Here is a 13,383-nt window from a genome sequence, read left to right on the forward strand (position 1 = left end):
GTAATTTTACCCGATTTTCAACCTTGTACCTATCTTGTTTATTAAGAGTTAAAATTAGCCCTCATTGGTGTGCTTCAGTTGCTTGGGCGTTATCCCACAAAGCAAAGGCTGCTGGTTCAATTCTCCGTCAGGTCACATGCCCAAGTTGTGGCCTGGTCCATGATTGCAGCATGTGCAAGAAGCAACAGATCTGTTTTTCTCACGCGTGGATGTTTCTCTCCCTCTCTTTCTCCCTTCATTCCCCTCTCCTTAAGACGAAATAAAATCTTTTTTTAGTTAAAATTCATAAAGACAATGCTCCTTGAATTTATCTAGTCAATATCATTATCTATACATAAACAATATCAGAACTGGAAACCAGTATAACATGGCAGTTAAGAGCTCAGAATCCAACTGCCTATATTTATATTAAAACTATGCCTTGCTATGGTTTTTTGGGATTAGTCAGCATCTCAAAACCTCATTTTCCTCAACTTTAAAATAGTAATCCTAACAGTGCCTACTTTAGGACACAGGATTGCTATGAGCATTAAATGAAGTAATGGAGGCAGCACGACAGTAAACTAATTGTAAGCTCTCAAAAAATGTTACTAGTCGTTACTGGTATTACTGTTTAATTCTCACACCAACTCCCACTTTTGACATGCCCTCCAGTAGAGAGCTTGCTACTTTTAAAGTAATAATTTGCAATTATTGGACTAGTTTAAAATCAGTCCTTATAATAAGGAGAAACTTCTACAAGAGGCCTTTCAGTACTACACTGCACTCCCCTCACAATCCTCTTCTCCAAACTACGCACGGCCAGTTTGCCACTTGCTTTACCTGGAACATTATTTCCAAAACATTTCACAGCTGCAACAGCCTCAAAATATTCCCTATTTTGTCCAGACAATGTCCAGAAATGGACATGACATTTTGGATACGATCAGTTCACCAGAAGCTACACTAGGACTTGTAACTCCCAGAATTTCCTTCTTCCTGTTTACACAGAAAAACATTTTAATTCACATTTCTTGTTTTAAAGATTTTACTTATTTTTTTTAGAGAGAGGGGAAGGGAAGGAGGAGAAAGAGAAGGAGAGAAACATCAATGTGTGGTTGTCTCTTGTGCGCCCCTCCCTGGGGACCTGGCCTGCAACCCAGGCTTGTGCCCTGACTGGGAATCAAATTAGCAACCCTTTGGTTCACAGGCCCATGCTCAATCCACGGAGCTACACCAGCCAGGGCTAATTCACATTTCTAAGAGCATATATCCATAGGCTCAATAGGTCCCCCTTCCAAAGGGAAACAAATTAGGCTGGTGTTTTATTCAGATGTTCCATTTTATATATAGTTAATAACAGCCCTGGCTGCTGTGGCTCACTGGATTAAGCGTCAACCTGCAAACCAAAAGGCCACTGGTTGGACTCCCAGTCAGGGCACGTGCCTGGGCTGCAGGCCAGGTCCCCAATAGGGGGCACTCGAGAGGCAACCGATCCATGTTTCTCTTGTACACTGGTGTTTCTCTCCCTCTCTCCCTCCTTTCCTGTCTCTCTAAAAAAATAAATAAATAAAACCTTGTAAAATAAAGGAAACTTTAATTTACTATAAAACTACTAAGGCCCATGTATGTAAATGCAATCAAAACACACACAGTAATCCTCTGATGTACGGGACCTATACAATCAGAAATCATAGGCTATCTAACAACGGCTCATTTCAACCAGTTCTTCACTACTCCCTGCTTCTACAATTACATTATCTTTTACAGAGTGCTTTTTAAAAATTGTTTCCTACGTCGTACTATAAAAAGAAAAACTTCAAACATCACAATGAGGATTAAAATGGAAATCCTGACAAATCCTACAACATGGATGAGCCTTGAGAACATTATGCTAAGTGAAATAAATGTAAAGATTTTACATACTACTGAGAGTTGTTCAGATCCATCCAAATTCTTCCACCTGAAGAAAAGCATTAAGAAAAACACAATGACCTAGCAATTCCACTCCTAAAATATATACACAAAAAAACCTGAAAATAGGGATTGAAAATATACTTGTACACCAATGTTCATAGATATAATATTCATAATAGCCAAAAAGTAGAAACAACCAAAATGCCCATCAACAGAGGAATGGATAAATAAAATGTGGTATATCATACAAAGGAACCTTATTTAGTTATAAAAAGGAATGATGTTCCAATATATGCAACAATACAAATGAACCTTGAAAACAATATACTAATGAAGCCAGACACAAAATGACAAATAACGTATGATTCCACTTACATGAAACATCTCTAACAGGCAAATTTACAAAGACAGAAAATAGACAAGAGGTTACCAGGGACTAGAGGGAGAGGGAGGAATGGAGATTTATTGCTGCATTCGTACAGAGTTTCCATTTGGGACGATAAAATTGTAGATGTAGCTGTGATGTTGGGTGCATTGAGTATGTGTGTAACAGATTCTAAAGAAGCACCGTTTTATTACAAGGAGGATACAAATCCCTTTCCTCACAGGGAAAAGTACTGTTTCCCTTCTCCTAGATGATAGCCAGGCCTCTTCCACTGTCCCCACCTTTGTCTTCTACAGGTACTTTCCACATCATTAAGGTATTTGTAGAGATTGCTGATGTGTCTGTTAAAGTTGTGTAGGTTATCAGTGAACATCAGATTTCCAACCATTTTCTTCTCTTAGATACAACGCTGCAATTCATTCCCCTTCCAGCCTTGAAGCTATCTGGGGCCCTTGTTTAATTCTTTGGGTTGCTTTTCAAAATTTTCCAGGATCCCAATGTTATCATACACCCTGAACATGGATGGCCCTCTACTCATTCCAATGATCAACCACTCTGGGCAGCAGGTAGGTGAGCCTTACATGTAACAATCCAGAAACACCAAGAGAGAAGCTTCTCCATGCTAGGGCACCCAACTCTATAGGCACCTTCCTGAACACCCAGCAAGGCACCCTGCCACTGTTATCTCCCCTTCAACAGCCCATCATTTTGGCACAGAGGAGACCCTCAAGGAGATGAGAGGAACCACCCTCGCTGGCCTCATATAGGTACCAAGTGGACAAGCCATCTTGGGCTTCACCCAGGTAACTCTAGCTATGACAGTTTTATCAATGTGAATGTAATTAATGCCATTAAATTTAAAATGTTAAAAAATGGTTAAAATGGAATATAAGGAAGAAAAAGAGTAAGTTGAAGAAACGGAGCTAATAAATCTTTTACCCCTTTAATCAAGTTTAAACAAATTCCAGTACTCCGGTCAATTTCTCTGCTCTTTCTTCATGTGTAAAGTGGGTATAAATACACTGGGGTGGGCAAAAATAGAGTTATAATTCTGAGTATGTGAGTTTATTCTTCTACTGTATTTATTTTATTACTCATTTATATTATTTGTCTTATTATTATTATTATTTTGTATCCTTACTCATGATTTCTCTTTCAGGTAATGATGGCTGGTAATTTACCTACTTTGCCCATCCCTATAACCTTGCTGTCATCCTCCCCTGTCAAATTATCATGTCACAACTAAAATAATTTAACCTAAATGTTGTAAAGTCTGGAGCCAAGACCATTTGTTAATTTTATAGTTCAGCTTCAATACTTCATTTTCTTTCTTTTAAATTTTTTATTTATTTATTTTTAGAGACAGAAGAAGGGAGGGAGAAAGAGAGGAAGAGAAACATCAATGTCTGGCTGCCTCTCACGAGGCCCCTACTGGGGACCTGGCGCACAACCTAAGTATGTGCCCTTACTGGGAATCAAACTAAGGACCCTTTGGTTCACAGACCGGCACTCAATCCACTGAACTACAACACCCAGGGCTTCAATACCTCATTTTCTTAAATCACTTTTGCTCTGCAAACCCAATCTACACAAAAGTCTACTCACATTTATGTTGCAGTCAGTAAGAGCTTCATCAAAATATTACAATGCAGAAACAAAGTTCTTTCTCAGCTTTCATCAATCAAACTGTCCATTTCTAGTAAAAACATTTAAGTGAGTGGGTCTTGGCCACAAATCAGATAGCTAAGGCTTTTTTTATTTATTTCTTTTTAGAGAGAGGGGAAGGGAAGGAGAAAGGGAGGGAGAGAAACACCAATGTGTGGGTGCCTCTCACACACCCTGTACTGGGGTCCTGGCCTGAAACCCACACATGTGCCCTGATTGGGGATCGAACCAGCGACCCTTTGCTTTGCAGGCTGGCACTCAATCCACTGAACCACACCAGCCACAGTGCTTTTCTTATCTCCTTTAACTGCCCTGTAAAAGCAATGAAACCGCAACTACCTTCAATTCTTTTACTAGTTTCTACCTCAAATACTGTATTTCAGCATCCCCACTGGGAAATAAGGCACTACCTCCAAAACTTACAGGAGTTGAAGACAAAATATAGGTGAATTTATCTATTTGTCCTTTTTTTTAAGATTTTATTTTTTATTTTTAGAGAGAAGGGAATGGAGGGAGAAAGAGAGGGAGAGAAACATCAATGAGAGAGAGAAACATCGATCAGTTGCCTCTTGAATGCACCCCACTAAGGACCGAAACTGCAACCCAGGCATATGCCCTGACCAGGAATTGAAATGGGAACCTTTCACTTTGCAGAACAATGCCCAACCAAGCCACACCAGTCTGGGCCATCTATCTGCTATGTAACCAGTTCCAGAGGCTAGCTATTTCAATTGTAAGTTCACTATTTGCAAGGTAGACATTAGTCTCTACAATACATTATACACATACATTACAAATGGCATACTCCTCAGCTGTAAAAAAAGAAAGTTTTACCCTTTGTGACAGCATGGATGGACCTAGAGTACATACGCTAAGTGAACTAAGCCAGTCAGAGAAATACAAATACTGCATGATTCACTTGTATGTGGAATCTGATGAACAAACTGAACAAACAAACAAAATACCTAGAGAGTAAGATAACAGCTATGAGGGTGGGGTGGAGGGAAAAAGGATTCATGGACATGGACAACAGTGTGGTAATTACAGGGGGGAGCGGGCTATAAGTGGGATAAATGATAATGGGGAAAAAAGACAATAAATAAACTTAAAACAAACAAACAAAAAGCCCTGGCTGGTACAGTTCAGTGGATTGAGTGCCAGCCTGAGAAACCAAAGGGTTACTGGTTCGATTCCCAGTCAGGGCACATACCTGGGTCCCCCCAGTGTGGGGTATGTGGGAGGTGTCCACATTGATGTTTCTCTCCCTCTACCTTCCTCTCTCTATAAAACTAAAATAAATAAAATCTTTTAAAAAGTAAAATAAAGAAAAAGAAATAAATGTAGAGGTTCTGTCTACAAACCAGGGCTCATTTTAACCAGATACCCACCCTAAATAAGACCTCTTCACTACTCTCTGCTTCTATAATTATACTATAATATAATCATATACAGTACTTGCTAAGGGAAAAACATCATTTCCTTTGCCATATTACAAAAACAAAAACAATATAACAATCACAAGGAGAAAAATCCCAGGATGAACAAGTCTTGGTCCTCCCAGACTTTATATTCTCCAGAGTTTCTGGAGATTAACTTTGTAGTCAAAACTGCAAAATTTTCATTTCCTTAGGAAATTCAATTTCTCAAATGTATTAAACAGTATTTTTATGGCTAGTATTTACTGAATGCTTACTGTATGCCAGACACCATCCTAAGCACTTTAACTCATTCTATCTTCAAAACCCTGAAAGAGAAACAGATTCTATTATCATCACCCCACCTTTAAAAGAGGGAAACTAAGACACAAAGATGGAAAGTGAACTGCCAAGGTAACGTCACTAGGAAGCGGCAAGAACCAGGCTTTGAATCCCGGTAGTCTGACTTCAGGACTTACATCTATATTCACTAAGTGGTATTCCCTCTCTCAGTTATGAATTCATTTTGCCACGCAAGTTATACACTTTTTAAATAAACCAATTCTTTAAAAGTCCTCTATAGTTTTAATCTTACAACTAAATCCTCCATCAACTCTTGACAATCCATGACTACATTAAACTTTCTCTCACTCTTCCACTAGGCCAACATGAGAAATAGCAGAGTAGTAAGTAGTTTCAGAAACAACCATGGAATAATACAAGGAACAGAGAGGAAAAAGGAAAAAATAAAAAAAAAAACACCTGCAGTGATAAGCGTTCCAGTAAAGGACAAAACAGAAGAAAAATGGGGAAGGCAGAAACAGGAAAAACTGGAGAATGAATATCAAGATAATAACCTCAGCACTTCTGATTTATCCACATAATTTTTCCAGTCTACATACATCCTCTAGAATACTAACTGTTAATGTTACCACCCCAGGCAGGTAGCCTCAGCTATACTTTGGTTAATCCAATAATCAAATATTATTCTTCAGCCATGGCTGGTGTAGCTCAGTGGATTGAGCACGGGCTCTGAACCAAGAGGTGACTGGTTGGATTCCCAGTCAGGGCACATGCCTGGGTTGCAAGCCAGGTCCCCAGTAGGAGGCATGAGAGAGGTACTCAGACATTGATGTTTCTCTCCCTCTTTCTACTTCCCTCCCCTTCTCTCTAAAAATAAATAAATAAATAAAATCTTTAAAGATATATTTATATTATTCTTCAAATGCTTTGCTGCCATTTTAAGCCCACTGAATACAATGAATTTCAACTCCACAATTACAATGAACTGATTAACTGAATTTCTTATGTTCTTTCAGTTAGTAACAATGAATAAGCTTAACCCAAATAAATATATACAACTTTTGAAGAAAAATGTTATGATCTTTAGTAGGTTGATATTAATAAAATTCTTGACAATTATCTTTCAAATAAATTGCCTCTAACGCATTTTTGAAAAGTGAAATACCATTCTCAGAATACTTCTCAAAAAACTCTTCAAAAACAATGCTTTCCCCTAGACATACATAAAAATTACGTGATCAGCATTGGCAGAACCCAAAGGTTAAGACAATTTCACATTAATTATAACCACAACTGTTAAGAAAAGGACTGCAGTATTTAGAAACTTCTGTTGTCTTTGTTATTAAATTTATTTATTTTTAGAGAGAGGGAAAGGGACACAGAGAAACATCAATGTGAGGTTGCCTCTCATGTGCCCCCTACCAGGGGCAGGGGATCCGGCATGCAACCTAGGAATCTGCCATAACTGGGAATCAAACCAGCCACCCTGTGGTTCTCAGGCCTGCATTCAATCCAGTCAGCTACACCAGCCAGGGCAAAAACTCACGTTTTCAATAAAGAATAAAACAATGGTAGAACTGAAATGAAATGTAATGTAAAGAGCTACTCACCAGTAATCAGACAAAAAGTTAAGTGTTTAGCAGTTTTTCAGTGTTTTATTTACTGCTCCTTTACATAATAACAACAGCCTGGGTTAGGGAACTTGTCTTCTATATTTTATGTTTTGGAACACACCACCAAGCTAAGAATCATCAAAAATGCAGACCCTAATTGTAAACTAATCCCATTCCTCCTACCTAATTTGACATTGCTTTCCCTATTATGAAACTCACTATATAAAAAAATCTTTCTCAACAAGACTTGTGCCACAATGAAAACAACCCAAAGCCTATATTTTAATGCCAGACCATATAGTCATATTCTTAAAACTAAGCCAAATCCTTGGAGGTCTAAGCAGCTGAAGGAGGAGGGGCAGGAGCTCTAGCTGCTCTGCCAGCCTTAGCCTGGCCCAAGCTATCTCAGTCCCAAGCTCTAGCCCTATGACCCCACCTGTTCCAGTGCCCAGGCTTTGTACTCCAAGGTGGGGATGGGATGAGCTTTAGGCATCTCTGGAAAGAGAGAAATTCCTGTGCTGTGAATAAATTAACTAAGTGAGTAAGCGTGAATTGTTAGATTCCTAATTTTATTCTGTATTTAAATATCCTGGGCTGTTTTTTAAAATGAAGACTTTTTATTTTTTAAACTCTTAATTTTGTAACCATTGGCAATAAAAATGTTTAATTCTCAATAAGTTATAAACAGCTCAGCTTATTTTTGTTTCTTTAAGATCTAGTTGTTGTTGTTGTTGTTAAGATTTTATTTATTCATTTCTAGAGAGAAGGAAAGGGAGGGAGAAACACAGGAAAAGAAACATGGATGTGTGAGAACCATGGATCAGCTGCCTCCTGCACACCCCCAACTAGGGAGCTGGCCCTCAAGACACACATGTGCCCTCACTGGAAATTGAACCCACAACTTTTCAGTTAGCGGGCTGATGCTCAACCCACTGAAACACACCAGTCTGGGCAAGATCTAGTTTTTTTGTTTTGTTTTTTAGATTTTATTTATTTATTTTTAGAGAGGGGAAGGGAGGGAGGAAGAGAGAGAGAAAAATCAATGTGTGGTTGCCTCTCCCATGGCCCCCACTGTGGACCTGGACTGCTACCCAGGCATGTGCCCTGACTGGGAATGGAACCTGTGACCCTTTGGTTCACAGTCGGCGCTTAATCCACTAAACTACGCCAGCCAGGGCTAAGACCTACTTTTAAAGTAATGAAATGCACCCATCTATAAATTTCCCTCACTTAAAACTTAATCTGCCAGTGTGAAAGGTTCTAAAGTATCAACACCACCAAGGAACTCGTTAGAAATGCTAATTACTTGGCCCCACCCAGGGAGGGACCTAGCAATTGTGTTTTAACAAGTCCTCCAGGGGATGCTGATGCTCAAAGTAGTTTGAGAACCACTGGCTTCCAGGTTGAGAGTCAGGTGACCTAGATTCAAACCTTAGAGTCAAAGTTAACTTGACAGGGTGATCAAGAGTAAATTACCCAGCTTCTCTAGGCTTGTTCCTCATTTATAAAATGGAATTACAAAATTGTTCTTTAAAGATTAAATAAGAAAACATATGGTAAGGGCTTCAGAGCAATGCCAGACACATAAAAAGTATTCAAATGTTAGCTGTTGTTAAAGCACTTGAACAGTGTAGACTAGGAGGAGGACACAGGCAGAAAAGCCTTGAGTTTAATACCTAGTGAGTAGGTCAGACTCAGGAAAACAAGGCAGAACCAAACACATGCACACAGGAAAAAAAGATGGCCTCCTAGAAGGGGCAGACAAATTGACTGGGATAATGTAAGAACAGCCAATTCTGACCCAACAATATAGCCTTTAAAAAACTGAAGACATATAAGCAAGAAGAGCCTGAAGAACAGAAAAAGTCATTCTAGCCTACAGGTGTGAACGAAGATACTGAGAAGCAAGCTAAAGGAAAGCACAAGGCAGTAGACTACACTAGCTTAAGAATGGACAAAGCAAAAACATTTACAGTAGTCCCCCCTTATGCACAGCGTATACATTCCAAGACCCCAATGGATACGTGAAACCGCAGACAGTAGCAAACCTTGTATGTACTATGTTTTGTTAATACATACATACCTTCCTCCTTGATCAACTTCGACTCTGCCGGAAATGTGGCAGCAGCTTCTCCAACAGCAGGCACAGCCTCTGCAGTGTTTACATTTCTCAGTCCAAACCTACTCCTGAATCTGTGTAACCACCCCTTACTTGCAGTAAATGGCTTGGTGTCACTCCTTTCAGAGGATCCCTTGCTGAAATGTTCATACAGAATCAGTGCTTTCTGGCGCAACATGCTGCCGTCAACAGGGACACATTTTCTGTTCATGTCTTCCACCCACAAACTTAATGCCTTTTCCATCTTACTAAGCATTTATCACGCACTGTGGCAGTAACGTTGGCAGTTTGAGGTGCAACAGCAAAACTAGCACGAATTTCTTTTTCCTTTTTCACAATTTCACGGATAGAAGATTCGTTCTTACTGTAGATCTTAGCAACCTCAGCATAGGGTTTTTTTTTCTTTCCTTATTAACTCAAGAATTTTCACCTTTTCACTTAAAGGAAGCACTTTTCGCCTTCTTTTTGGCATATCCAAATTGCCAGCATCACTATCCTTGCCCTTCGGGGCCATAATTAAGGAAAGTAAGTGTTAGTCGAACACCAGCACTGTATACCAAAAGAGTTGACAAGCGGCTGATGGCGTGTGAGTGTATATAGACTGGACAAAGGAATGATTCACATCCCGGTGGGACAGAGCAGGACCTCATCACTCTAACCGGAACAGCGAAAGAAATCTAAAACTTACGAATTGTTTATTTCTGGAATTTTCCATTTCTGACCTCGACTGGAACCGCGGGGAGCAAAACCGTGGATCGGGGGATGTCTACTGTGGTAGACAGTCAGTCATCCCAAATGATAGGCTTTAGGTGGAAGGAGTGTAATGCAAGCCCTGCCTCCTCAGGGCAGTCTCCTGTACATTCTCATTTGCAAACTAGCTTCCCCTTTTGTCTCTTTAGCACCCAGAGACTACTCTTAGGCACTGTGGCCCATCCATCAATCCATTGTCTGCAGCAAAGTTGAATGCAGAAAGGGTGAGAAGTCTGCACCGGACCCCACATTCGCTGAAGTGAGCACTACTTGAACTGGACCAGACATCTGAACACTCTCAGCCGCAAATTAGCGCAAAACCGTAAAACTAAAAAATAAATAAATAAACAAACCTCGCTTTAATAAAGGAAAAATCTGGATAAGCAAATATGTATGGGGGAGGAAAGGCAAAGACAGTTTTTTTTTTTTGTCTTCCTCCCCGCCCTGAAACCCGCTTAGGTGCTGGCCCAATACAGACGGCTTATATTCGTGGCCTGAAGGCTGAGGTTTTCCTTCCGGTCATTGTGTTTATTTCCCCCACCAAAACCGGCCCAGCAGGGCAGGCGCGCCCGCCGGGCGGGGACAAAGCCCACTCCGGCTTCCACCTGGACGAACGCAGGGAAAGACAGGGACAGGGCGGAGCGACGCTGGCCAGCCTGCCAGCCCCTCGGCCGAAGTTACCAAGCACCGAAGCGCGGACCCCGCCCCCGCCGCCCGGCGGCCAATCCGGAGAGTCTGCTGCCCGGGCGCACTAGCCCCGGAGACACCAAGCTAAGCGCGACCCCACAGCTCGAGCCTGGCACCGCGGCGCGCACCCGCACCATCCGAGCCGGCCAATCAGCAGTCGGGCATGCGCAGCCGCAAGCTCGCTCGCGCGCTCGCCTCACGCGTGAGACCCCCCCCACCACAACACGGCGCCGGCGCGCGCGCCCCTCCCCCATGAGTACCGAGGCGCGCGCGTGCAACTGTTGTCCCCCGCGACCGCGTCTGTTCCTGCCCCACCCCCAACGCCAGCCGCCCGGGCTGGGGGAACCGGGGTACCCCAACTCGGCCGCCGACAGTCCCTAAACTCCCCTCCGTGCAGGCCCCGGAGGGGCAGTCTCAAATAAAGACTCTGCTCGCGATGGCAACTGGGGCGGGGGACGGGGGATGAGGAGCCAGGGACTCACCCGAGTGCAGCCGCCTCCAGGCAGCGCCGGGGTAGGGGTGCTGAAGGAAAGCGAGTGTGAGCCGTGCGCAAGCTGTGGCGGCGACGGAGCAGCCTCAGGCTGAGGCGAGCTGACTAGCGGGCAGGAGGTGAGAGGGCGAGGGCCCGTGCGTCTCAGCCGAGCTTCTGTCACCGCCGCATGGCCGCCCCGGCAGGGCCTCGCTTAGCGCCTATATCCAATCGCTAGGGACCAAGAGAGGGGCCGGGATAACCGCGGCAGGCGGGCGGCCACGGTTAGAGAGCGCGTGTGGGGAGGCGGGGGGGCGATCAGTGGCCCCTTTTCTCTGCTCTCCGAGCTTCTCTCTCTCACCCTCCTCCTTTTGTCCCTCGAAGGCTCGCGGCGCTTGCGCATCCGCAACGCCGCCCAGCGGGAGTTGTAGTTCGTGATTCCTATCCACTAACGCTATGGAGAGGGCGGTGGACTACAACTCCCAGAAAGCATCGCGCGGACGAACCCCGAGCCGGGGGACGCCGAGAACACGGCGCCCGGCCCTCTCTGCAAGGACTGTCAATGGAGGCGCGGGGTGGTGGGATCGAGAACATGGCTGCACCTGGGGCCTGTTCCGCGGCCCGGGTGGGGGAGGGGAGCAGGGGCCAAAATCCAGACCGGTGGTGGCTCCTGCCTGTTCCTTGCGGAGCTCCAGCCAGCTTCAGCGGCCGCCGAAGACTCGCACTTACTCTTGCACCCGAGATTCCCTGCAAATTGCGAGACTGGGACATGGCAAAGGCCGGGGATCCCCAGGGCGGCCTGGCGGCCTCATTGCTCCTCCAGGGGATTTTCTCCGCCCTGCACCACCCTCTGGGACACAAAGAACTCCCGTTAGTTTTGTAAGCTTGCCTCAAAAGAAACATTTTGCCCAGACTTTGGACGGTGGAGAGGTGGGACTCCTGTTTTTATTTACCCCCTGCGGCTTTGCTCTCGTCTGCACTCGACATTTAAAAATAAAGTTGAGGAAAAGCCATGGAGTGGTGACAGATAACCTGATTTGTAGCCGGTTTTGCTCAGACTAAGCAGTTTTACTCAAGAGTATTCACCACCCACCGCACCCCCGCCGGTTATTTTGGCTTCTCAAGTGTCATTAGCTCATGAATTTTGGAAATGCAGAAACGTTACTGTTAACCTAAGTTAAAGTCAAAAGTTTAAAAAACTTGACCCAGAGATTATATACGTTAATATAAAGTGCGCGATTGACTGATTTTGTGATTTTTCTCCGCACTGGGGATTCAAGCAACGCCGGCCATCCTTCCCCTCCCCCTCCCCCTCCTCGGTAGGTGGCGACCACAGCAGCGCCTTTTCCAGCCTGTGCATCTGGCAAGAAAACTTTGCAAACAGCCACTCTTGATGTGCAGCAGTCCCCCCTTATCCGCGGGAAAATACCTTTCAACACCCCCAGTGGATACCTAAAACCCCAGATAACACCAAGCCCTACATACACTGTTTTTTTCCTATACATACCTTCCTCCTTAATCAACTTCGACTCTGCCGGAAATGTGGCAGCAGCTTCTCCAACAGCAGGCACAGCCTCTGCAGTGTTTACATTTCTCAGTCCAAACCTACTCCTGAATCTGTGTAACCATCCCTTACTTGCAGTAAAAGGCTTGGTGTCACTCCTTTCAGAGGATCCCTTGCTGAAGTCTTCGTATAGGCTCAGTGCTTTCTGGCGCAACACAGTGCTGTCAACCGGAACACATTTTCTGTTCATGTCTTCCACCCACAAACTTAATGCCTTTTCCATCTTAACTAAGCATTTATCACGCACTGTGGCAGTAACTTTGGCAGTTTGAGGTGCAACAGCAAAACTAGCACGAATTTCTTTTTCCTTCTTCACAATTTCACGGATAGAAGATTCGTTCTTACTGTAGATTTTAGCAACCTCAGCATAGGATTTTTTTTCTTTCCTTATTAAGTCAAGAATTTTCACCTTTTCACTTAAAGGAAGCACTTTTCGGCTTCTTTTTGGCATATCCAAATTGGTAGCATCAGTACTCTTGCGCTTTGGGGCCATTATTAAGTAAAAAAAGGTTACTTG

The 13,383-nt window shown here is 43.4% G+C and overlaps 1 protein-coding gene across 9 annotated transcripts in view; it reads right to left on the minus strand.

Moving 5' to 3' along the window:
• LOC123806256 (general transcription factor II-I) overlaps positions 1–13,076 on the minus strand; it is a 113,939-nt gene extending 100,863 nt beyond the window's left edge. For 3 of the 9 annotated variants that reach the window (XM_045819284.1, XM_045819283.1, XM_045819280.1), the window contains exon 1: positions 12,810–13,075. In XM_045819284.1, the coding sequence (XP_045675240.1) occupies positions 12,810–13,056 (247 nt within the window). In that variant the 5' untranslated portion in view covers positions 13,057–13,075. Of the gene's footprint in view, positions 1–1,905; positions 1,929–9,360; positions 9,585–11,315; positions 11,670–12,809 lie in introns of those variants that run through there. The other 6 variants (XM_045819281.1, XM_045819282.1, XM_045819285.1 and 3 more) reach the window with 6 other exon arrangements.
• Positions 13,077–13,383: the final 307 nt, after the last annotated feature.

This window comes from Phyllostomus hastatus, unplaced genomic scaffold (assembly GCF_019186645.2).
Source record: "Phyllostomus hastatus isolate PE091 unplaced genomic scaffold, TTU_PhHast_1.1 phas_scaffold_385, whole genome shotgun sequence".
Lineage (NCBI taxonomy): Eukaryota > Metazoa > Chordata > Mammalia > Chiroptera > Phyllostomidae > Phyllostomus > Phyllostomus hastatus.